This window comes from Myzus persicae, unplaced genomic scaffold (assembly GCF_001856785.1).
Source record: "Myzus persicae strain clone G006 unplaced genomic scaffold, MPER_G0061.0, whole genome shotgun sequence".
Classification (NCBI taxonomy): domain Eukaryota; kingdom Metazoa; phylum Arthropoda; class Insecta; order Hemiptera; family Aphididae; genus Myzus; species Myzus persicae.
Window position 1 is genome coordinate 942,467 of NW_019100913.1, and position 27,003 is coordinate 969,469.

The 27,003-nt window shown below is 27.0% G+C and overlaps 1 protein-coding gene across 2 annotated transcripts; it reads left to right on the forward strand.

Moving 5' to 3' along the window:
• The first annotated feature begins 9,525 nt into the window (after positions 1–9,525).
• On the forward strand, positions 9,526–17,821 carry LOC111026757 (ornithine aminotransferase, mitochondrial-like). 2 transcript variants are annotated; one of them, XM_022304887.1, is made up of 7 exons: positions 9,526–9,627; positions 14,434–14,639; positions 14,858–15,082; positions 15,235–15,458; positions 16,438–16,689; positions 16,771–17,026; positions 17,605–17,821. In XM_022304887.1, exons 2-7 carry the CDS (start codon positions 14,459–14,461, stop codon positions 17,775–17,777), a joined length of 1,311 nt encoding a protein of 436 aa, XP_022160579.1. In that variant the 5' UTR covers positions 9,526–9,627; positions 14,434–14,458; the 3' UTR covers positions 17,778–17,821. The 2 variants fall into 2 exon arrangements, with proteins under 2 accessions (XP_022160579.1, XP_022160578.1); XM_022304886.1 differs by lacking the exon at positions 9,526–9,627 and adding an exon at positions 13,879–14,011 and having other exon boundaries at positions 17,605–17,794.
• The last annotated feature ends 9,182 nt before the right edge of the window (positions 17,822–27,003 follow it).

Genomic DNA, 27,003 nt, shown 5'->3' on the forward strand with positions numbered 1-27,003 from the left:
TCACAAAGTTGAATGTATCATTACTATCATTATTCTTTAAATTGTATAATTGTTTGTTTTAGCATATCCATTAATATACAAGCCATACGACACTTATCTCCTGAATTTATGTAAATCTATAAATTTGTGTACGTATTTATCTGAAGAATAACTAATAATAACTAATTTTCATTTTTTTGCAGTTCTATAATAAAACAACAATACAATATTACTTTAAATAACTTGAATCTCATACAAAATATTAATTTACAATAACAATTAATTTCTCCAAATTCTAAAAATCGATCCATATAGCCACGATAGGTACTTACTAGAATATTCTTCTGTATTGGTTTTTAATCATGACATTGCACTTTTTCACATAATAAACAATTTTCCGTTACATATCCAGCAAGTTAAACAGATTTAATTGTATATTATGGTTTATTAGTTAAAATATCCCAGTTTTCAAAATCTAAATTTATATGCCTGTAAAAAACTACTGCATAGGTGTATACTTACTAAATTTTTGAATATCAAGTTTGATATTTTTTTAAATATTCCACTTTAAATAGTCGACTCAAATTGAAGTCATAGGGGTGTTACTCACCTAGAACGATGAAAAGTCATTACTTTACATTTGATTATATTAAGCGGAAAATTAAAAGTATTACACCGGGTGGTGAATTTATCCAAGGTGTCTTGAAGAGTAATGCAATTATTGTATAAGGTTATTGTATGCTTTAGAATCATCAACAAATGTGAGAAGTATCTGATCATAAGGTTTTTTAAAAAATATTAAATAATTAGGGGCTACCTTGATGAACTCCAGACGACACTCTGAAAAGATCGGAGGATTTGCCGCAGAAACTTACACATTTATTCCACTCGTTAAGATAGGACCTAATCCATAATAAGAGTGGCTCACCAACATCTAACCTGTCAAAAACATATTAAATAGCCCTACGATCAATAGAGTTGAACGCTTATAAAAATTGGGTGTATACCACATCTGCCTTGATAATCAAGGTCAAACGCTTTGTGAAAGAAAAATACAAAGTCAACAAAGTGACTGTGAGAGATTGAGAGCTGGTCGATTAATAAAATATATGAAAAATTAAGTTCGATTTGTCTAAGTAAAATAAATTTAAAAGACTTATCAAGGAAAGATAGCCCGGAAATGAGTCTATAATTGGCAACATAAGCTGAATTACTAGACTTTAAGATGGGCATAACACTACTAATTTTCCAAGTAGAAGGGAAGATACCTTCAAGAAGTGACTTGTTAAAAATTAAAGTGACTGGTAAACCGAGAGTTTAAAGTACGAAAGTGGTACTGTAGAAAAGTAGAAATGCCACCTGGGCCAGAACAGCGAGTATTTGATAAAGAGCTTAACGCTTCATCGACCTCTTCAGTAATTACAGATAAAATTGGTGGAATTAATGAAAATTTTTGGTTTGTACGAATACAATCAAGCAGAGATTTCTTTAGGAAACAAGATCTGTTACTTTTGAAGCTAAACCCTAAATACTTGGCTGGAGTTCCTGACACTGTGATGATTATGATGTGAAGAGTGATTTAATTTCTTTAACAATGTCGTCGTTAGAAGAAGATTTCGAAATCTGCACCGCATATTAACAGTCACAGTATTAAGAGTTATGGGCATAATAATGAGAAGACAACGTAGTTATAACAGTTTATAACATTATTGTAATGTGATATCAAGTGTTGAATTTCCTTTGAGGTAAATCCAGATTCGACGTTAGATAAATTATTTAGTAGTTTAATATACCAATAAAGTAATTAAACAGCAACCAAATATACGTAAAGCTCCGATAGCAGCGTTATTCTTTATTACTCCTTAAACAGATTGAACACAACACAAAATACAGCAGTGTAATGCGAAGCATGATGTACCAAAATCCAGAGAAATACACAAATATTTGTTGTATAGGAAATGATGCATCCCAAAGTTTAGTAACTGAATAAAAACAGCTGAATTGTAAGTCGAAAAAATGGTATTGATAAGGCATTTTAAATAGAAGTGATGAGACATAAATTATGTACACCAGTGCCTGTTCGATTGAAGCAAATCCTTTAATCTAGTTTATCCGCTATGATGAAGCTTGAAAACAAGTACAGGCAGAAATTGCTTAAAAGTGTCAAAAATAATAAAAAAGGATGTAAACGTTGAGGATTCACAAAAAACAAACGACGATAAAATTATATCACTGTTAACACATGCATACTCTATTGAAGTTCAGATTTTGAGAAAATTCATCAACATTTCAAAACCATTAAAATTATTTTTAAGTTATAAATTCATAAAAGTTTTTGTTTTCATAGCTAACATTTGAAATTTGAATAGAAAATTTTAAAACAAATTGTTCTACATTAAACAAAAAAAAAAATGTGCCGGAAAGTATCATCAATTTTTTATGAGTGGTTAAATACTAAATGTTGATATTTAGTGGTAAATAAACGAAATCGGAAATACCATTAATCGATTTTTGATGTTTTGTTGTACTTCCAAAACTAATTACTGTAGACTCTTAAAATGTTCACTAAATATATATATTAGGTATATTAGTATTTTCCATGATTTTCCAAATGTTTAAACTCTTTTGACTTTTTTTGAGCTATTTATACCTAAGATGTTTTTTTAAATTTTGTATTATATATATCAGTTAGAAATTTAACCTAACATTAAGAAGTTTAATTGAAAATGTTTAACAATGTTTTATACTTATCTCAGAAAAAAAAATTCAACGGAAAATAATGCTATTTATAAACATGAGATATATTCAAAATTTCATAATATTTTTTTAACCAGAAAATTGTATTATTTATACAAATAAACAAGGATGACACAAATTCACCACTCGGCACTCGGACTAATTTTTCGTTTGCAACGGTTTATCATTGAATTCAAATATGGCACAAATACAATTCAATGACATGTTCAGCAACTACTGTACGACAGTGGTTTACAAACTTGTCGACTTTTTTTCTTTCTTGTTATAGGCTTATAGCCATTCTACACTTACATTACTGTGTTGTGGCTTATTATTAGTTATATCAACACAAAAATCCCAACAAACACATAAATATATAAAATGGTTTAATGAATTTAACTTGACGTAAAAAAAAATTCGATAAAACGTAATATTATTAATTGTTATTATTGATTCTAGCTGAAAAATTTATAACTGTGAGACAGTGGTGCCAAAATAAATATCTGCCGCCCAAAGAAATTTAAACTAAAATGGAAACTCCCTCCAGTCCAACTCCAAGTAAACAAAGTACACTCAACGCCATACCTATAAAAAAACTTTAAGAACTACATAAGATAGTTGTAGTGCAGTGTTATTTAATTAATTACTTTTCATTGTCAATGTTTTATTTTAACAAAAAAGTATATGAGTGTGTCGTTATTCCTAAATTATTTATTTATTCTATTAAAATATATGTAGGTACCTATTAAGAATATCGATTAAGCAACATAATATTATTTTATTGTATCAATCAAAAGCTTATATGAATTTAAAATATGTATACAGTAAAATAAAAATATCACACATATATTTGTTTTTAAAAACTTGTAATAGGTATTAATTATATTTAAAATAAAATAAAGCTGAAAAAGACATTGCTAAATTTTAGGATTCCTGCTACCTAAAGCCGAAAAAATAAAAATGCCTAACGGTAGTGTTAGCAGTTAAATTGTTTTTTGATAATAATTCAAAAAACACAAATCGTTAAATTTAGACGAGAAAAGGCTGTTAAAAATGTACAATATAGAAGATTACAAAAAAAAAAAAATACTAAAATTTAAAAAAATATCCATAAAGAAAAATATTTGAATAAATGTATTTCAGATAGATACTTTTAGGTTACTGTAGATTATGTTATGATTATTTCATTTCATAAATTAATGCCAAGCGGCTTGTACAATTTAAATGACAAAATAAAAATTATTTTGCGATAATAGCAACAAAATAAGCAAGACTGTAAACATAATAGATCGCTGTAACAATGCTAGCAAAAATAATAAATAATAAATTAAACATAATATAATATAAAAACAATTAAATACAATTAATGAGAAACAAAATTCAAAAACAATTTATTCAATGATTATAGTTTCTGAACATACGATGTAGTGGGTGATTATGACTTTAAGAAGTGGAGTGACTTGGTATAAGAATCGGAAACAGGTTGCGAGTAGAGTAGATATGAGAGAACTCTAAGAAAGACTCTTTCAAGATTATCAGGAGCATTCAGATAAGTATTTGAAAATAAAAACTGGCACCCCCCAGTACGAAATGCGAATAACTCTGGAAAGGATAAAGCACTAACAACGGGATGAAAGCACCAACGGGCACTAACGAAGAACAAATGATCACCTCGGGTTTGGATGTGAAACTCGAAATGGGGGAAGGGGGTACCAGTGACATGGATCTAAAAAAAAATGTTGCTACACAACTTAATAATATATGAAACCTATTTTATTACATTTTTAGTAAAATCATAAACATAATCAAATTCTTAGCTTGACAATGTTATTATTTATCAAATGTTTATTCAAATTTGTATTAGCACATAAATTCCTCATTAATTATTACTTAACTTAGCTAACTATAAAAACAAACATGAAAGTAGAAACATCTAATCTCAGAAATAGATAGACCTAGAGAGTCTGGATAATAAGAGGGTGGTCAACCAGCTGAACGTTTTGGTTGGTTATTATCACAGATCATGAACCCCATTTTTTGTCCAAATAATAATATTCTAGTTTATTCAAATCGAGTATAAACGTACCTATACTCTATAGTGTATTACATAGTACAATATTGTAAAATATTATTTATTTATTTATTTTCTGAAACTATATTATTGAACAGTGTGAGCGTGCCGGCTTGTCGTGACGTTATACAATTTTTATATCATTAGATTATTGTTACTTCTAAAGCTAATAATATTTATGATTTGCTATAAAATTTAAAATTATAGTATTCATAATATTATGTACATAGTATACAATATGCATGTACATTGTAAATTATAATCATTTTATAATAACTAAATTTCAGACACAAAATGGCGGGAATAGTTTGGACGAAATATGGCTGCTATCTACTCAGTTGGCTTCTCTCTTATTATCTAGGCTATCTAGCTAGAAACTATTTGGTTGCATTTTTTGTGTTTATAATTATCAGGACAGAGATTATATGATAAAACATTTTAGGAAAATTCACCGGAAAAGTAAGAAATATAGATGGAAAAAATACAATAGTGGTGTTAGGTATCTACCAAAAAATAAATTAAATAATTGCTAATTTTTTGACCATTGTCTGGGAACCTACTTGCACATCATAAATACCATTTAAACAAAAATGGAAAAGCCATAAAAACACCCTCCAAGTTTCAAATTATCTATTGATATAACTTTTATTAAAAACGGTCTGGTTGTTTTTTCAGGCTGTTGACTTTGAAAAACTCAACATAAAATTTGAGTTGTATAAACCAACTTTACCCTTGAAACAATTTAAAAATATAAAATATAGGCTATGTATTATGTTTATCTTGGTTGTGGTTTACCTCATTTCGCATGCAAATCAGCATCCGTGTACATCGCTTTCTAAATTAATTCGACCAACACAGACAGTTCACTTGAGGTGGACTTGGTATAAATCGAACGTGGTGATCAAACTTTCCTGATAACTCCAAGAAAAATTTGAAATTTTTACAAAATCGGTTAATTAGTTTTTAAGTAACTATATAAGCTACAAATATACATTCAACTTTCATATTTGTTTAATAGTATAGTTTCTTTATTCAAACAAATAAACGTGACGACTAAAGCTGTCCTGCTTGACGTTGTCTGGGCTAAAGATTCGTAGGTATTTTTAATAAATATATTTGTAAAAAAAAAAATGTTTATGAAAACTTAAGATTTCAACATACTAAAAATTTGCTATTCTGTTTCATCCTGTTTTTGTTAAACTCAACCTTCCAAAGCTTTTATGTTATAAGCAGTTAAACTACATACATTATTATGAACGATTGACGTTTGTAAATTTGCAAACTATTTTGGTTAGATACCTACATTAAATTTGTGGTTACACATATTATACTATTTTAATTAGTAGAAATATGGAATATATATTTTTTTAAACTATATCTGAAAAAGACAACACTGAAGATGAAAACATAATTATATGAATATAATAAATTACAATATTAACCCGGGCGAAGACGGTAAATTACTGCAGCTATAGTTGTAATGTAAGCAATAATATAATATAGGTAATAAAATATCCTTAAAAATATAGGATGAATGGCCATTTTCGCTCAGAATTAAATTTTTGTATGCAATACGTCTTCAAACAAATCCATTGCAGTAGGTAACTTACTCAACGAACTAGGTACACTCGACACCTACTATACCTACGACAGAGCAACTCCGGTTAAGTTATTCAAAACTTTAGACAAAAAGTTTTTTTTTATTGTGAGGCACAAAATGAATCATTATTTAAACATAATCATTTCTTTATAGGTAGCTTTATCTGATTTTTTTTTTTATGTGATTATTTTTTTTATAAGTGAATAATAAGGTTATATTATTACCATCACTTAATTTAATTTTTCGGCTTCTAGACTATAGACTTCAACAATGGTATGACATACAGATAAAAGCATAAAACCACTAGTAACTGACGGATTATAATAATGTAAATCGGTGATCGTAAATCATTATTTACATTTAATTATCGTAGAAGCATACTTAAACTTTTCAGATTAATCTAAATTTGAATTGCATTGTACGTGTAGGTACGCTCTAATCAAAAAAAAATATATATTTCTATGCAATCTACCATACGTATACTAATAATTATTATAACGAAAACATTTTACTTTATTATTTTAAAACATGAAGTAAACTATCAATAATCAATTGGATATATTATTCATTTTAGTTATTTAGGAAAATAATTGTTAGTTTTTATACGGGGATTATTATAAAATGATATCTAGCATTTATGGATTACATACTATAATTTAATTGATTTGTACAATTTGCGAATTAAAAATAAGTTCTAAACTATAAATGGCTATTAAGTAATTATAATAATTTTAAAATAATATCAAACGAGCCCAGGGTTCACATAGATCAAATTATTTACCAATGTAAAATAAATTATAAAACATTAAAAGATAAAGGTAATCTTTTTTCGCAGAGAAACTGTGATTTCAATATTTTGTAAAATTAGTTTTTCTAATTGTTTAATATTATAGATTAGTATTTTCGTAAAATATATGTTATAGTAACCTATTGTAACAAAAGTGCTAATATCACTATCACTATACAAAAATTATAATTAAATAATTATTTAGGGATATTTTTTACTTAAAATCTATGAATTTTGAAAATTTCCACAAGATAGGTAGTACTTTAGAAAAATGATTATATTTTAATTTAAATATTGAAAATTAAAAACATGTTGAGGGTGATGATAAATAGTGTATTAGGTACCTATACTAATATATTATATTGAATGTGAATGTTTAAATCACCTGAAAAGTTTCACTGTGATATTACTAGCTATTATTTTAATTTATAAGTTGAGTATATGTCAATGTTCAAAACCGAAGACGATCAGTTTGAATAAGACCTTTTTATTGGTTGGTTATTTTGCAAGTAACTTTTTCAATTTAATAATATAAAATGTCTGTTTTTTTAATAGTCTCGGCCATGCAATATATATCTTCTTATTCAATAGAACTCCAATAACTTGTATATATTAAACTATTTTCTAATTATTTGTTTACGAATGCATGAGAGACATTAATTTTAATGTTTTTGTTTTGGTTACTTTAAAGTTAATATTCTGTACTTGTTATGATATTTATAAAGATAAATAATATTAGATAATATATATAGATAATATTTTACTTTATTTATTTCATTTTGGTATTTAATATTTAATTTAAAAGTATTTTGTGGTAAAAAAAAACTGTCGATGTTAGGTACTTTTATTATTTTCATAATATGACCATCCAACACCATATTTAAACTTCATTAAATATTTACATATCTATTCACTACCTAACAAAAACATACTAATACTAAATTGTTTTTCTATTCCGTACTTTCACTTATTATAAACATTTCTAAAGCTAATTATTGTGATGTTCACTAGCCACTGAAAACAATAATTGAATTATACATAAATAAAAGTATACATATTCCGATATTCGTTTCAATATTCATTTAAGCGTTCTATACGGTTCACTATCCACATTATAATATTATTACACTCAAGCACGATAAAATAATTAACAATACAAATTAGTTAAATTCAAAAGACTAAACAAAAAAAGAAAAGCTAAGCTTATTGAGGAAGTATGCATAGTTAATCTCAATGCGTGATATTGATATTATGTTTTACGTTGCCATACATATATTAACAAATAAATAAATATCAATGAATGAACAATTAAAGTTGTATTTGAAAATTCCGGAATAAATAAAATATGTTATCGAGATAATTTTCAAAGCACACATTTTAATTTCATTTTTTTTTTGAAAATTAAGTTGAATTGTATTCGTATCATTAGTACTTAAGTAGTAAATTCAACTTTTGCTAAATTTTAATTATTTACACATTAAAAATATTATCTGAATTAATATTCCAATGTGGGTCAATAAACAAGGTGTGTTATCGGTGTATAAACTTAAATTGCACTAAATAATCAGTAGGTGTAGGTACCTAGTAATAATTAATAATATGTACCGAATAGTAGGCATCGTATCTTCTCGACCAAGTCTGAACATAACGAGTTAAAAAGTTAAAGTTGAGTTAATCTTAACTTTTCAAATTTAATTTTCATTACCTGACTTAATTTTTAATTTAACTGATATTCATTAAAAGAAACTTAATATATATAACGAGTTACTTTTAATCAAATCCAAGTCACGTTACTTTATAAATAGTTTAATAATAAATATAATACAATTATAATTGATAATGCATAATGCAAATAAACATTTTATTTTTATTATTTTAAACCATAGTTAACACTGACTATTTATTCATTTCAAAAAATTAAATTAAAATAACTTAACTTAAGTTGATAAGCTAATTGTAAGTTTCCATACAACTTTTAACTTAAATTAGATTTAAAAAATAGAATAACTATTAACTTTTAAGTTTTTAAAATATTTTGTATCAGCTACTAACTCAAATAAAAATTATCATCGACTTGACCAGGCTTAGTCTCAACCAATGCGTTTGATGTGGAATGCATTTATTTTCAATGAGTAGGTAATAAAATAAGGGATATTGTTTGTTTAATAGCAATTAGAATGTACTGTTGCATATGATTTTTTAAACATTTCGAAAAGAACATACCTAATGCACGTGTTAAATATTATTTGTTTTTATCGGAAATATTAATGCGATAAGATATGCTTAATTATGTGGATCAGTTGATGTTTGTAATACATTTTTGTAAATTAGTATAAAATCCTAATAATCGCTATAAAATGTTTATTATAGGTCTGTCTGCTATTATCGACATTCGATTATTCGAATCGTGTTGGAATAATATATACCTATTATTCAAGTCTTACAAATTTGTATGTGAGTATAAAATTATAAATTTGTTATTTAATTATTATTTTATAAATCAACTTAAGTCTTTAACGCAACTAATATTATGTAATTGTAGTTTTGTTAGTTGTTTCTATTTTTAGTATGACATTAGTTTATTTTTATATACTAGGTATACACCATACAGTTGTAATTTTAACTACCTAAAGTAAAATCAATATGTATTATAAAAGGATTAATAAGCCCTTATCATCGATAGTAGTTTTAACAACGAATCACTTCTTCTTCTTCTTCTTCTTCTGGCCTTCATAACTCTCCAAGGATTTTTGCCGCCATCACTAAATCATCCCAAGAGGCTGATTTTTTGATGGTATCATAACACATACTTTTTACAAGGTGGGGTTGTTAACCCCACGCTTAACAACGAATCACTAATAACCGTAAACAAGTAGCTAATATTGAATTATTATAAGATTTATTTATTGTTAAAATGTCATGGTATTTCTAAGTTCTATATTATTTTAGAATAAACTGTATAAATTCAATAATAATAGTAATAATAATAATAAAACAATTTTTAAGTTATTATGTTCTACTAGCTAGAGTGTCATAACTCATACGCATGATCTACATTCCGAAGTACAATTTTATGACTTTAAATCAATTTAATTATTTTATTCATAATACACTTGGTTGTCTGTACTCATCTGTAATAATGTTGATATGACATGTTCGAAATCTTCTAAAGTTTATTTTTTCATATAAAGATTACTTAATTTAAATCTTTTAGTCATCTCCAAAATATTTATAATATGAAGTTAGGAATAGTTAGTACCTACGTAAATACTTAAGGTAGTTAGGCGATACATAATACCTAAATAATCAATATTATTTTTAAATTCCTGTAATTATTATTTTAGGTTAAATTTATCAAAATAATATAAAATTTAATAACACCGTATTTGAATTAAACTATTATTATATTACCTATTTTTGTAATAGTTTGTAATAGTTGTATTTTAATTTTTTAATAATTCATTGTACATCGGCCATATAGGTATACTCGTGTGCACAACTACTAATATTATATATTATTATAATACACCTTAAATACAATATTCGTAGAATCAATAACTGAACTTGTTCATTAAATACATTTTACACATTAATCTACTAAAATCGAATTACATTTTCTTCGATATGTGTAGTAGAAAATAGTTATTACTTATTTAAATAAATAAAATGAATATTTTTGTATGAGAAAATGAGCTTTCTGGTAAATAGCTTTAAATTTATACTTAATATGGCCAACCTAGGATCTTATAGTAAAATCGAAACGTTCCCAACCGTAGATAAATTTGTATGGCATCAATTATAGTGCTTATCGTAATTTTACTGTTTGATAGCAATGTATAATTACTATAAAATCATCAATTTTTATTTACAATTAAGTAATATTATCATGGTCTAATGTGATAATTGTGGCTACATTATAAAAATAGAGTTTTGAATGTAATTACAAATGAAAAATAAATAGATATATGCTTGATATAATCACATCTGTAATATTTATAAGAGGTTTATAATTATTTTTTTTTTTTTTGCAAGCAAAAATATATTACGATAAGTAAATATTTCACCTCTTACGATTATTATTGGCCTAACTATAGTACAACACATAATTATAGGTACTTTAAAATTTTAAATTGTACGCTAAGTCAAGCATCCTGCTGACTCTCCTGTACTGTAAGATCCAAGTTTACCTCATTAAGGAAACCCTACACCCGCATGTTTCTCCGCCCAAACAGTGGCTACACACACCTAAATAATAAACCTAAGTAGGCACCGGATTTTAAAATAATCATAGTCGTCATTAGATCAAAATATGTATGCATCACCGAATTAACAATAAAAACTACGCCTGTGTGCTTTTGTTAGGTAGGTACTTAAATAACAATTTTTTTTAAATGCTTATACATAAGTCGTTTCGAAATAAATGAGTGAAAAATAAAACTCTTGGCTAGGACCACGCGGTTATCTGCTGGTAGATAACCGTGGTTAGGACACAGTTTATAAATTATAATTATATTTTGCTCTAATATTAACTACAAATAAACTGTAATTAATACTAAATAATAAATAGGAATAATCTGGTAGGTACATAGATGTGCTATGTTTACACTGTGTAACATACTGAGATAAAACACGTGGGTGTAACGTCCTCTGAAGTAGACCGGTAGTGTATGTGTAATTAGTACATATATAGGTACTTCATAGAGTTGTAATGGACGAATTAAATTGTAATCATTTCAATTATTATACACGAAAAATAATTCTCAGGGGAGATGGTGTTCTATACTTGTCTATTTATAAGTTCTAAAGACACTTTATAATGTATTTATATAATGTTATTATAACATAGTTACCAATTCTATTATTTTATTTTTCCATTAGTTATCTATATTTAATATATATGTATAAATGGTGTGAAAAATGTACAGTAATTCATCGATCGAGAACGGCTGGACTGGTTTTAGCTCAAATTTTTTTTCAGTTTTCCATAATTGCCAGGAGACGGTTTTTACAAAAGAACATTTTTGAGAAAAATTTGAATTTCCGCATGAGATCTATGTGAATAACACATACTCGTACAATTTCTCGGCGTTCCGGTGAATACACTTTTTAAAATCGGAATACTAGAACAATACTTTTGAATCTTATCCAATTAGATTGCTATCTATATTGTATATATTATATAAAAATGAATATCTATCAGTCGGTCTATACGTCTCTTATGCCTGCCTAAGCGACTGGACAAATTTTTATGACAATTTTTTTGTGTGTTAGAGTGGTTCACTGGATAATTTAGATTCACAGTTGGACCCGGTAGGTCCAAACAGGAGGGTTGCTGAAGCTGGGAATTTGAGATTTACGTAGGCAATTTTTTTTATTGGTGGTTACTATTATAAATAGGAGAAACATAAATATATATTTAGTAGACATTAGTATTTTTTTTTGTACATTGGTTGCCATTGGTTAGTCAAAGTATGCACATCGAGTTGAATTTTCACACATTGCCTACCAAGGTGGCTGAGTTGAACTTATAGCCACTCATCGGCGTGTCCACAATAAAATAAAAATATAAAAATAAAGCACATTATTCACATTGAGTACGCACCTAGCGCGTCCGCACTATCAGGAGTAAGCCTCATATAGAGTTTAAATTTTAACGGGCAATAAAGTGCACGGGATCAAACCAGTATTATAAACAGTAGTAGTGAGGCTAACTTACGTTTTTAAACGCTTAAACGTTTTTTATTATAATTAAAACCAAATGTTTATAAAGAGCTGAAAACTATTGTAAATATTTTAAAATTTAAATTTCTCTATAAAATACTAGTAAAAGTATTTTTATTGAAAAGGTCATTAGGAGCACTTATATCTCCAATTATTTACTAAGAATTATAACAAAAATATAAAATAGATTTTCCTAAAAATTATTTTGTTATTATTTTTGTTATTATTATTAATACAACATAGTGATAAAATAATAGAGGAATTATGAAATAATAATAACTAAAATAATATATAGTTCAGTAATACATTGACCAAACATTGAAAATGTAATTATTTATGTGTACCTAGAGCATATCTCAATAAACAAATTGCTCATATTAATTAGTTCATATAAAAGTTTTCATAAAGAAATTTTCACAAATGTTTATTGTCATAGAGTCGTGCAGCTAAAATGATTTAATGAATTCTTTCACACTGTCATAGTAAATTAGTATATTTCAAACATATCGTAGTTTTATCGTAATATTATTACACAACAGCCGTTAGGTACCAACAATCATTATGATTTCGTCCAACAAACAACAATATTAATGTTATCATTGTTATTGACCTTTTAAATTAGATACTCTTATACAGACGTAAGAAATCGAAAATGAATTGATTTATTTTTATGTTCACGTCATAATAATATGCTTGACGTTAAGTGGTTCAAAATATAGTCACGTAGTGTTAGTAAGTTAATCCGTAAAATAATAATTATCGCATTTAAAATTATGTGATAATAATGATGATAATATATTATGTACCTACTTCAAATATGGATCATAAGATTAGTCGTACTATCGCTCGACGCTCGGGAATCATTATGTTCCCCTACTGTGAAAGCCCGGACTGTGAAGAATAACCACTGAACTCGTATCGATGAAAAGGTCAATAATGGCACTTGTATTAATTTGTCGTATCACTGAATCAGGATAGTTATAAATACAGTTATTATAACATTGGAAGATTATTTGACAAGTACTGTTGAGTTATATTCACTATTGTAATACTTTACTGGATGACTTCGGTTGTGCACATTTCAGTTGCCACCGACACTACAGACTTGTCCATTATTGTTAAGTATATTTTTTTTTTCACTGAAATAAAATCATTTTTATTTTATATGCTACATTTAATTTTTGAATCAAATACGGAAATCTTAATGTATAACATTCATGTTTTCCAGACACGGTTTTTTATTTAAACTTAACAATATCTTTAATTTTAGCATAGGTGATAATATGATTGATATTTTATAGATTATTCATAATATTCTTCTATTGATCACTCACTCTGCTCATTTTATCAATGAAGTTTCATCATTTAAAATTTAAAAACAGTGATATTACCTATATTTATTTTTTAGTTTGAATTGTAAAAGTCAATGTTGTACATTTTATACTGACTCATAAATGTTTATTCAATGTGCTAAATTATTGTAATTATAAATTATAAGTAGGTATTATAATATTAACTCGAGACATTATTATTTTCTAGATATGATCTTTGATATTAAAACACAATGTCAGGCCTACAAAATCGTAGTTCTCAGTTACTCAAGTACACAAGACTTTTCAATAATGGCAGTGTCACACGGTTAAGTTCAAGTACTGCTAAATCATCTGCTGAAGTGATTCAACGAGAGAAAAAAGTGTCTGCAAACAATTATGATCCTAGTCCCGTGGTTATCACCAGAGGAGAAGGTTTTTATTTATTTATTTATTTATTTGTATATATATATAATATATACTAATTAACGCCAAACGGCTTTTATATAGGTTATTATTTAATTGTATTTTTGAATAAACAAATTCCAATCGAGATTATCAAATAAGAAAATAATTTTCATTATTCTTTTTGTTGTATATTGTAAACATAATAAATCATTTTGTAAATACATTATTCTTTTAAACAATTTCAGGAATTTTTATGTGGGACGTTGAAGGGAAAAAATACTATGATTTTGTGGGAGGATTTGCCACCCTTAATCAGGGTCACTGTCATCCAAAAATTATAAAGGCCATGACAGATCAATTAAACAAACTTCATCACACGTCAAGAGCTATATTTCACGATTCGCTGTATCAACTCAATGAGTTCTTGACTAAACAATTTGATTATGAAAAAGTTTTGAACATGAATACGGGTAAAATACATTTATTTTGAGACTAATTTTGTTTTATGTAAATATTATATTTTAATAGAACATTTTACAACTGAAATAATTATATCGATATCGATTATTAAGTACATATACATTTTTTATTATTCAATTAATTGCACATATATTTATTTAAGGTGTTGAGGGAGGAGAGTCTAGTGTCAAGATCGCAAGAAAATGGGGATATAGAGTGAAAAAAATTCCACAAAATCAAGCACAAGTTGTGTTTGCCCATGGTAACTTTTGGGGAAGAACAATCGCTGCCATTTCTGCATCTACTGATCCAACTTCCTTCGATGAATTTGGGCCTCATGTTCCTGGTTATCAAATAGTGCCTTATGATGACTTAGGAAAATTAGAGGTGAATATGAAAATATGAATCATTAAGTTATTCTGTTGTTGTATTTCTATTTGAAGATTTTCTTAATTGTATTAAAAGAAACACAACATAATATTATTATTTTCAAGTTCAATTTATAAAAAAAAATGTTGGAAAAAATATCTTACATGTTCTAAAAGTTTTTGTATGTATTATATATATTTTTTCATAATTAATTTTTAATTCACTATAGGTATGACATAAAAGCTACAACATAATTATAAAATAAAAAAATTTAGTAACTAATAATTGTTACGGACAAAATTGTTAATACATAAAAAATTTGGTTAATTGAATGATCATATTTTAATACATTAATAAATTTGTCTTTATTTATCACTTGATTTTATTCTTAGGAGGATGTCAATGCACTGTTTGTTTTCTCACTCTGGCCCACGCATAACATAGTCAAAGTTAATTCTTGCAAAATCATTTTTTTTTTTTGTCGTTTTATGCTATCGAGTAAAATTGAATAAAATTGACCATTTTTAAATGTATAGAGAATAATATTTTTGAGGGTATGGAAAATAAATTTGTCTAAATATTGTCTCAAAATCATTTAAATACCATTTGAATTTCCTAATTTTTTGTTTTATTTTTTAAGATGAATATAAATTCAAAAAGTATGAAAATATAAAACCAATATGTGAAACCTTCAAAAATATTATCCTATATAATTTTTATAATAGGTGGTTCATACCTAAAATTACTAAAAAATCATATATAAAAAAAAAAGATATTACGTGAATGAGTTTATTTATCTGTTATCCGCAGGTTTGAAAGAGAAAACAAATATTGCACCGACATCCTCTTAATCGGTATTTTTTCAAAGCATATTATTTTTTGTAAGGTACTTATATTTTTTAATAATGCTATGATACGATACCTACAGCTTTAATCATATTAGTTTGTGACCTATAATAGCCTATCGGATTAACTCGTGATTTGAATTTTCTTATAGCAAGCATTGAGAAACCCAAATGTATGCGCATTCATGGTGGAACCATTACAAGGCGAAGCAGGCGCAGTGGTACCTACCATAGGCTACTTGAAAGGAGTTCGTGAGCTTTGCACAAAGTATAATGTTCTTTGGATTGATGATGAAGTACAAGCTGGATTGGGTAGGACCGGAAAAATGTTAGCAGTCGATTATGAAAACGTCAAACCTGATCTGTTGATCCTTGGTAAAGCACTTTCCGGCGGAGTGTACCCGGTGAGTACAATTTGTAAAACATTAAGTCGTACCTACCTATTTTTGAAGGCCCATAAAATAAAAGAAATTCACATGTACTAGATTTCTGCGGTATTGGGTAAAAGTGAAGTAATGGATGTTCTTACTCCTGGTACACATGGGTCGACATATGGTGGAAATGCGTTAGCATGTAAGGTGGCGCTGGCTTCATTAGACGTCATAATAAGCGAAGGCTTGGTAGAAAACGCATTCAAGATGGGCGAGATCTTTAGGTCCGAACTCACAGCTCGTTTGGACAAAGATAAAGTAATTCTAGTCAGAGGAAGAGGCTTGCTGAATGCTCTCGTACTAAACACAGGTATGTTTTCATGTAACACAAACACATATTTTGAAAAAACATAGAAATAAATATGAAAAAAACTATTTGATTCGTGTATTAGATTGCCATAATATTTTTAATTATTATTGCAATATTTTTCTGTATAAATATATTTTTTTTCACCACATTAAGTGAACAATATTTCGTTTTATATGCTTGTTCATAATGTGCCAATATATATTATTTAGGAACATTATACTTTTGAAGACATAAACCGTTAAACGTCTTACTGAATACATTTATAATCGTATGTTTGACGTGCACGATGTTACTAATGAACTATTTTAATGAACTGTACGCATGGTGCGTAATAATTATTTTTAAACGAAAAGATCTTATCCTTTTACCAACAAATGTTTACTATTTATAATATTCAATAATTGTATATGAGTTCAAAATATAGTTTAGCACCATAAATTGTCAATCAATATATACGAGTATAATATTGAGCTTTAAATAATCAATTTAAATTATAGTTATTTTAATGACTAAAATTCCTTGTTTTGAGCTTAAACATACAATATAATATAATGTTATAATTTTTATTACATTTACAGAAGGAGTATCCAATGTCTACAAATTAAACAATGAACTAAAATCCAATGGAATGATTTCCAAGCCCATTGGATCAGGTGCATTGAGATTTTCGCCACCATTAATAATTACAGAAGCACAATTACGTGAAGGAATTGATATAATAGTAAACACCATAAATAATTTTAAAAATTAAATAATTAATTGAAATCATTATTATACTATTGATTCTATCAAAAATACAAAAATCATGTACTTTTCATAAATTCATTCTTTCATTACATTTAAACATAATAAAATTAATACTATTTTATGAGTTATATTATGAGAATTAAAGTTTTGTAATTCATGCTCATTTTATCAATAAAAGCATTGTTATATAATATACCTACGGTTTGCAGTAAGTTTTTTTAAGAAATTATTTTTTTTACCTATATAGGAACCTGCTGCCTGTATAATATGAAATTATATTATAATATTTTCATTTTTACAAACAAGTGTTTGTTAATGTGTTTTTAAATTTTTTTATAAATATTACAAGTACCTACTTAGAAATAATATCTAGCAAAACGTATTAAAAAATTAAAAGACACACATTTCAAAAAATTAAAACACTATATGTTACATACATAATATTGTTAAATTATTGGCTGAAAATATAAATTATAAAAATTAAAAATATGGTACCTAAAATAAATATAAAATGTTTTATTCAAAGACAGGCTATAATATATTACCATTGTCTATAAATACTATAATTAATAGTATTATATTACTAAGTACAAGACCGTAGCCAGGAGGGTCAGGGTTCAACCCCCCCCCATGGTTGGATCAAGTACGTACATGGGGGGGGGGGATGGAAAAGTAGAACATTCCAGTGTATTTAAAAATATTGAGGAAGAAGAAAAGGAAAAAGAGAATTTTTACTCAAAACCAATCTTTGATAACTTGGATTTTGGTTTTCAAACACACATATTTGAAATAGAATGACGATTGGATATTTTAACAAATGTTTACAGTAATACTATTCTCTATATAAGATACAATGTTAGCAATAGTTTGACTCTTTTGAGCTTAATAGAAACATGAGACATTTTGTTTGTACAGAAGTGTCGATGGATATGAAGATAAAACATTTATTTCTCAAAAGTATTTTATACACAAATTAATGAAAAATATTAAACAATATTTGTCTCAATATTTTTTTATAATCTCTTAAAATTCGAAATTTAAATAAACTTTTGAATTCAAAATTCTTAAAATATTCATTATTATAAGTTTTGAAATTGTGATACAATGCTCCTCATAGTTTTTGATTCCTGGAATTAAAAACTACATTTAAGAATAATTCCAATAATATATTACCATGAAAAACTTGAAGCTTCAAAGTTAAAGAAATTGGATAAGTAAAAAACTATTTATCTTCATATCTATGATTTTCTAATTTTGTTGTGATTCAAAAACGAATAACTGTTGATGCTTAAAATTATCACCAAATGATTTTATTATTATTTTTTAAAGATAGTATGATTTTCAATTCCCAATATTTCGTTTTTTATTTAGCTGTTTTTAAACATTTTACATCTTCGATAGTTTTTAGTTTTTTTTCTATAAATATCGTCAGAAGATTTTTTGTAAAGTCAAAAGCTTAAATATGTAATAAGAGCAGGTGCGTACCTCATAACATTATACACATTATTTAAGTTTATTCTTGGATGAAATTAGATATTTAAAAAGTACTTGTAGAATAACGGTTTAAGTTATTTTGTTGTGACTCAAATATTTTGTATGTGTAACATTTGACGTGTATTTTTTTTATTCTACACACACAATGACATATTTAAATGCAATATTTTTTCAACCTATTTATCGTTCTACTAATAGTCAAATAAATTACTTTAATAGATATGTACATGCTCCAGAAGCGAATAAAAATATTGAAGATTGATTGCTTACAGATTCATGAGATATTTTGACATTACAAATTTTAAATTTATAATATAACTATATAGATTGTTTTCATATTATATTATAAATGTGTATTGTGTAGAAATAAATTAAAACTAATTAATCTAAAATTCTAAAGAGATATTCACAATAATGAAATGTTGTCTATTATTATACAATAAAATATGAAACTCATTAAAAAAACCCTGCAGTACCAGCATTGGAGAATTGATTTTTCCTAGTTTGAGGAGGTAAACAAATGTGGTAATGAGGATTATAAATCATTACAAACGAAATAACAATCGATATGATATTATTTGACTTATATATATATATAATTAACTTTGGTGGTACTATGCACTTATCCACTGCGAAAGCTGTCTTCAGTCAAGGTTATTAACTCGGACTATAGAGTTGGGAGTTACCCATTTCCGAAAAAAGTATATACCATTTCTTTTTGCGCCATACATGAAAAAACTTATAAAATTGAATTTTAATGAATAAAATTGTATTTAGTAACTATTAGAGAGACGGACAAATTATTAATTAGACAAATGAATATATATATGTATATACATAGATAAATTATTAACTTAAATAGTCGCATTTTTTACTTTTTTCGATTTATATTTGTTTAACATAGATGTTGCTCATTTTAGATAAAAAAAATAAATAATGATTGAATAAAAGGTTTCTTATAATAGTTCAACATCAAAAATCTTCTTACCACAATTCATAAATATAAAAAGTATTATAATACAGAGATTAGGAACTTTGTTTCTAGGTATCCCGTCAAAATAGTGAAAATAAAATAACGAAAAAAAAAACCGAGAATTAAAAATAATGAAAGCTGTTTAACGAATCTAGATAAAAGCGAATGACAATAATATCAATAATGATATTTCGATTAAAGCACGATTAAAGATATCTTTATTCTTTAATCGTGCTTTAGTAGTAATCGAATATTCGAGTGGTTGGTGTAGTTCGTGTTACTTAATTACGTGTATAATTCTTCGCTGAATGCAAATAATATTGTATTAATATGGAATACGTAAGTACTCAGAAATAAAAATAAAAAATTGAAAATCTACTGTGGATATACATTCAGAGTAGAAAAAACTATTGAAAACCCAATGTATTAGAGGTATACAGAACACCATTGTAAAAGCCGAATGTTAGTTAAGAATGAAATGCAAGTAAACTTCATGCAAGGATCGTAGTAGCAAATATAAAAAATGAAGCTATTCACACACAACAATTACCGCAACAAATAATAAGGGCTACACAAATACCAGCTTTAGTGGTGGAAGCAATGCCATCAATAAGTTCGATTAAAATTACACTTCGCCGAATTCGCAAAAGGAACGAATGCGTCCCTACAGATCCAAAATCACTTTTTGATCTTGATATTCCTGAACAATTTAGAAAAACATAAAATGGCGCACAATTTCTGTTGCGTGATAGCGGCCCTTCAAATAATCGAATAATTATATTTTCAACACATGATAATTTAGACATAATGGTGATTGGTTTGCTGATGGTACGTTTAAAACATCGCCTTTAATATTTTCACAAGTTTATACAATATATATATTAGTTAACGAAAATATCATTATACCCAATATTTATGCTTTACTGCCGAACAAAACTGAAGAAACTTATATTCGTCTGTTTACAACTTTAAAAAAAATTAAGCCTAATATTAATCCAAAATCAATTATTACAGACTTCGAACGTAGTACTTTTAACGCATTCAAATATGTATTTCCAATTATAAAACAAAATGGTTGCCATTTTCATTTCGCACAATCTATATGGTGGCACATTCAACAAATTCAAGGTTTATCAGCAAAGTATAAATTAGATCCTAATTTTGCTTTAGATATAAGAACGATATCGGCTCTTGCCTTTGTGCCACCAAACCATGTTATACTCGCGTTTGAAGAATTGTTGAATTACTAATCTGAATTCTTAATCCACTAATTAACTATTTCGTGGACACGTAGATTGGACGTCGAGGAAGAAAAAGCTTTCGGAAATCACGTTCGATCTAACGTTATGGAACTGCTATGAAATTTCCAAACGCCAGGGGGCCAAAACCAATAATTCTATTGAGGGTTGGCATAGAGGTTTCAGCTCATTGTTAGGTATATTTTGTTTGTTGATCAATTGTTAATGAATTAACTTAATATATTTTAATCTTTAGCATCACACCATCCATCAATCTGGAAATTTATTGAGTGTCTTCAAAGACAAAAAAGGTTGGCGGGAATTAAATATGAGCAGTATCAATCTGGAATGAATAATATAAGGAAAAAAAAGAAGTACAAAGATTCTGCTTTAAAGGAATTGCCTAAAATTTGACATATTAGTTTATTAATATATTTTTTTTCATACTTATAGATACGACAAAAATAATAATTATTATTGTCATAATTTTAATTTTTTATATTTTCCATACATTTTTATTCGGTATTTATTCTTTCAATTAAATGATTTGCGCTGTTATGTATTCATTATTTTGTATTCGATTATTTTTTCACTATTTTGGAGGTGAACTTTGTTTCTAGGCGCAAGAAGCTACTACTCAATATACTAACGTCTAATCCATGCCCGCATTGTCAACACAAACATCAACATTATAATATTATACTGCAATTACAATAATTTGTTAATAGATACTTTAATATTATAAATGTAGATACGTTGGTAATTCAATTATTATCGTATCTGAATTGCTGACAGAAATCTGACTTCTCTATCAAATTAAGGGTAAAATAACAAAAGTTAAGAAAAAATACAAAGTTAATGAAATGAGTAACCAACTAGAGCAATGAACGAATGCGTAAAAATCTTAAAAACGTGACTTCATTATTCACAAATTAATACTGAAACTTATAGTGTTTTGAATTTAATCATTTATAATTGCACCAAGCGATTTTACCACTCCATGAGTATTGCATTAGTTTTTATTAAATCAAAAACGAAAGCAAAATTGTACTTCATAATGGAGAAATAGAGTTAATATTTAATAATAGTATGAGCAATCACAATATCGGTGGTACAGAGAGTTCACTCGAGTATAATTGTCAGTGCAACTTAATCAAATACAAAACACTTTACCAATCCAATAAAATATATTGGTCGACTCGAATGCCCAATGCGGCAATGCTCAATGCACACTGAGATCAAAAAGTACGTAAAATCAAAAACGCTATAAATGCGACTGATATTTTGATTACGACATCGTTCTTAATATCGATGTAGGTAGGTGCATTAGTTTGAATGTGTATATAGGTAAATAATCATATAGGTAGGCAGGAAGTATAGTATTAGATCATAATTAAATTTTAGTTTTAAGTCGAACTCTTTTAATCATGAAATACAATACAAAATTGAGCAATAAGACGCTACCCAACTTTTTTTAGTGAATAAACATTTTTAATACTTTTTATGCTTTAAAAATAATTGAAAATCTATCTCGAAAACTCGATTAGGGTCGTATAAAGATTTATTTTCTTCTCATCATATTCAATTTTTATCAGTAATTTCTATGCTAATAATTGTGCTAAATTATAAAATTAATAATTTTTAGGTATAAACCCTGTGTACTGTCCAAGGGAATTTTTCAATTTTTCATTTCAAAAACCAATGTCTTCCAACAATTTAATAAATTATTAGACTGTAGTCACTATTTACAATTAAAACTATTATAATGTATATAATATAATATTATACTACGTAATCAAAATGTAAATTGTAATAATACTAATAACATGTGTAATCCAAAATGGTCCCAAAATATACAATAATACAAACCTACAATACAATCCTACAATACCTACTACAGCTAATAGCCTCAGTTGCCGAAGCTTAAGATCAATAAAAAAAAAAAATAATAATAATTCATACATCGAAGAATATTTAAGTTTTTAAATACTATTCAAGATAGGGTAACACCGTTGTTTGTGATGTTCTGTTGAGATATAAGATATAACTCTGTAGTTTGTATTTTATGATATAGCTAATATTTTATGTTTACAACACCCCTTATCCAAATTAAATTGACACAACACCACCTATATCAAATATGTTAGTAAATGTATTTGTTTTTTTTGTTGTTGTTGTTGTCGTTGTTTAGCAGTTAAAATAACAAAAAATCTACTTAATTAAAGTATAAATGTTAAAATAATCATAAAAGGTACTAGCAACTACACAGAAACGATGTTTTGCTCTTTTGAAATGTTGGTAAAACTGAGTCTTTTGGCATTTTAGACGATGATATTTAGCTCTAAAAAATTCGTATCGTCCATCGTATCAAGTTATGTATTGTTCTTTATAATCAGTTTCTAAGATCATTTTAAGTTGCCTATCCATAACTTATAAGGAGTCGATTAAGATTGCTTACTTTTAAGTTATTACTTAGGGGCTTATAATTATGTTGCATATCCTGTGCCCCTTGAGTTTACTTTAGTTGAAACATTATGAAATTATACCTCTATTTTATTTTATTAACAGTAGACAACTAACAACTAGAGATACTCGTGCGAAAATTTGGTAAGTAAAAATGTTAATACGAAAGTCTCATTTGACTATGATAAAATAATAATGTATTAGGTATCAAATTATTATACAGTCAAATAAGTTATTATATAATATGAAAATAAACATACCTTTGTCGATATACCTTTTATTGTATAATAATAGTCAACATTTCATTATTGTAAATAACTCTTTAGTTTTTAATTTATTTCTATACACAATACACATTTATAATATAATATGAAAATAATCTATAGTTATAACATACATTTAAAATGTGTAATGTGAAAATATCTCACGAATCTGTAAGCAATAATCAATCTGCATTATTTTTATTCGCTTTTTCAGCATGTTTAATTTTAATTTGTTCGGTGATAATATAAAATATACAGATATTACAAGTTGTAATAATTTTAGAGGACTCAATAAGCCATGATTTATTTTCATATTTTACTTTTTTTTATTTATTACCTAACGTTTGACTAATATTGTATGTTAAAAATATAATATTAATGGATTGCGCTTTAACAATTAAGTTACCTACATAATATCATATTAGACATAAAGTCAGACACAATACGATTAACTTCTGACCGACACAATAATATATTCACACACATTCAACTGTAGTAATATATTAAACCATTGAATATCCTTGCAGTATAATAATACTGAGGGTTGTGCAGTTATAATATTGTGGACATACCCGAATAAAGGATTAAGTGAAACGTGCAACGCATAAGTTTATGCATGAATCACTTCGTGTGTTTCAATAAGTTATTTATGAAAGTTTAGTTCGTGCAAACTTGACAATACCTACGTATTTTGCGGTGAATAAATTTACATATAAATGTTTCAAAGTTCGTCGTATATATAATATATCTCCAGGACTATGCTTTGTGTTGTATGACAGGTATGGTATGTATATTATACTGTTTTGTTATAGATTTTTGTACTGAAATAACTTATTAACAATCACAACACGTATGTCTTACGTTTATTGGGGTATGTAATTTTTGAAGAAAAAATAATGTGGTGTTTTCTCCATCGGTACAATGGAACTAGCGTTATATTATTATCGATCTGTTTATGTGATTTAAATCGGACGTAATATGCCTCCTCCACACGAACTGCTATAATATAATGATAAAATATTATATTGTACACACATCGCCGCGGTATATTATAGTATTTTGTGTGCACATCTATAGGAACCGTCATAAATTATTTTTTACTAGGTTAATGAAAATCACGGCACGTACCTACCTATATAACATGGAGACTAACCAGACCATTATAATAACAATAATACACACTATGTATTTATTTTTTTTTTATATAATAACACTCTTGTTCTGTCGAGTATCGTATTATCAGTAACTGTGCGTGTACAATGCACGAACACGAAGTACATAAAATATTTAAATTACAATTGGTTAAATGTGAATTATCCACAGGATAACTTTGTGTCATTGATTAACGAACCCCGTTCGGAGACGTCAAGGGGGTCGTTTTGATTTACAACCTACTGTTCAACGAAAAACATTTCGAATGAATCCAATATATATATATGAACTCGGCACTACACACTACACACTCATAATATAAATATAATGTGGGTACATCGTACATTATAAATATAGTGTGTGTGTGTGTGTGTGTGTGTGTGTGTGTGTGTGTGTGTTTAAAAAACTTTTTTAAATTGACATTCATTTTGACGGGCTTATTACGCATTTATGTAGTAAACGTAAAAATACCACCACTTTAAGGGCTACCGGTGTCCAACACATTTTGAGTTATGAATACACATTATATGTATCGGTATATAATATCTATATAGTACACCCCTATTTACTATTTCGAATACCTACTATTTACTAAGAGATACGAATCGTCCATTACCTGGTTATAACCGATTGGCGATTAGAAAACATAGAAAACAATTGTTTTCCATCACATGTATTTTCAACAATAAATTAATAGGTACAATAAATGATTGAGAATCGAGTTTAGCTAACACTCTACACGGATATTTTTTTATATTATTTCAGTAATTTACAAGTTTTCCAAAAAACCGTCGAAAATTGGTGAAAAATGTTTAGTTATTTTGCTATAGGTATAATCAAAAATTTCTAAGTGACCAATTTGTTGTACTAATTCTACTATACTAAAATGAACGTGATACAAGACATTGGTATTTTTTGAAGGTTTTATTATTCTGTACAATTACATTCTCATTTTTGCAACTATGGCCTTGTCGTACTAAGTTAGCCTAAAGTTATCTAAGTGCAGTAGCTAAAATGAAAATTCAAACTAAAAATGTTCAAAAGAAAATTACAAATATTGAAAGGCCTAAGCTTTAAGGACTTATAATATAATATAATGTGTACATTTAAATGTAGGTAAATCCATATGGGTACTACTTATTAATTAATACGAGAATGAGTTAATTCAATGAAATATTGAAATGTAATAAAATTTATATTTTAGTACATGGTGAATTAAATTTGTTCAAACTATTTCTAAAATATAATGAATGACAAAACATGCCTGTTTATAAACATCTGATATTTGAGAATGTAAGTTACTTCTATTTTTCATTTTTAAGACAACTTTTTATTTTAATACCTACATATTTTTGGGTAAGTTGGGTTTTTTTCAATTGAATTATTTGGCTAGACCAAAAGTAAAATCAAAGTGACTACATAAAACAAAATATTGAGACCATTACACTTAAAGTTAAAGTATACGATAACTAATACAGGGTGCAACAGAAAGATATGATAAGTGAATTAACTTGTGTTATAATCAATGTATTTTTTTTCCATACAATTAAAAGACACTTGTACTTTACGTATAATATACTTAAGTATATTCGAATCCGCTTGTTACGACGCAGTATTATATTATAACGATATTCCAGATAAAACGAT

Excerpts from the sequence above, each read along its gene's own strand:
- LOC111026757 (XM_022304887.1), top strand. The coding sequence starts at position 14,459 with ATGTCAGGCCTACAAAATCGTAGTTCTCAGTTACTCAAGTACACAAGA. Across the intron at positions 14,640-14,857 it reads GGTTATCACCAGAGGAGAAG|GAATTTTTATGTGGGACGTT; the intron begins GTTTTTATTTAT and ends AAACAATTTCAG. Across the intron at positions 16,690-16,770 it reads TTTCCGGCGGAGTGTACCCG|ATTTCTGCGGTATTGGGTAA; the intron begins GTGAGTACAATT and ends CACATGTACTAG.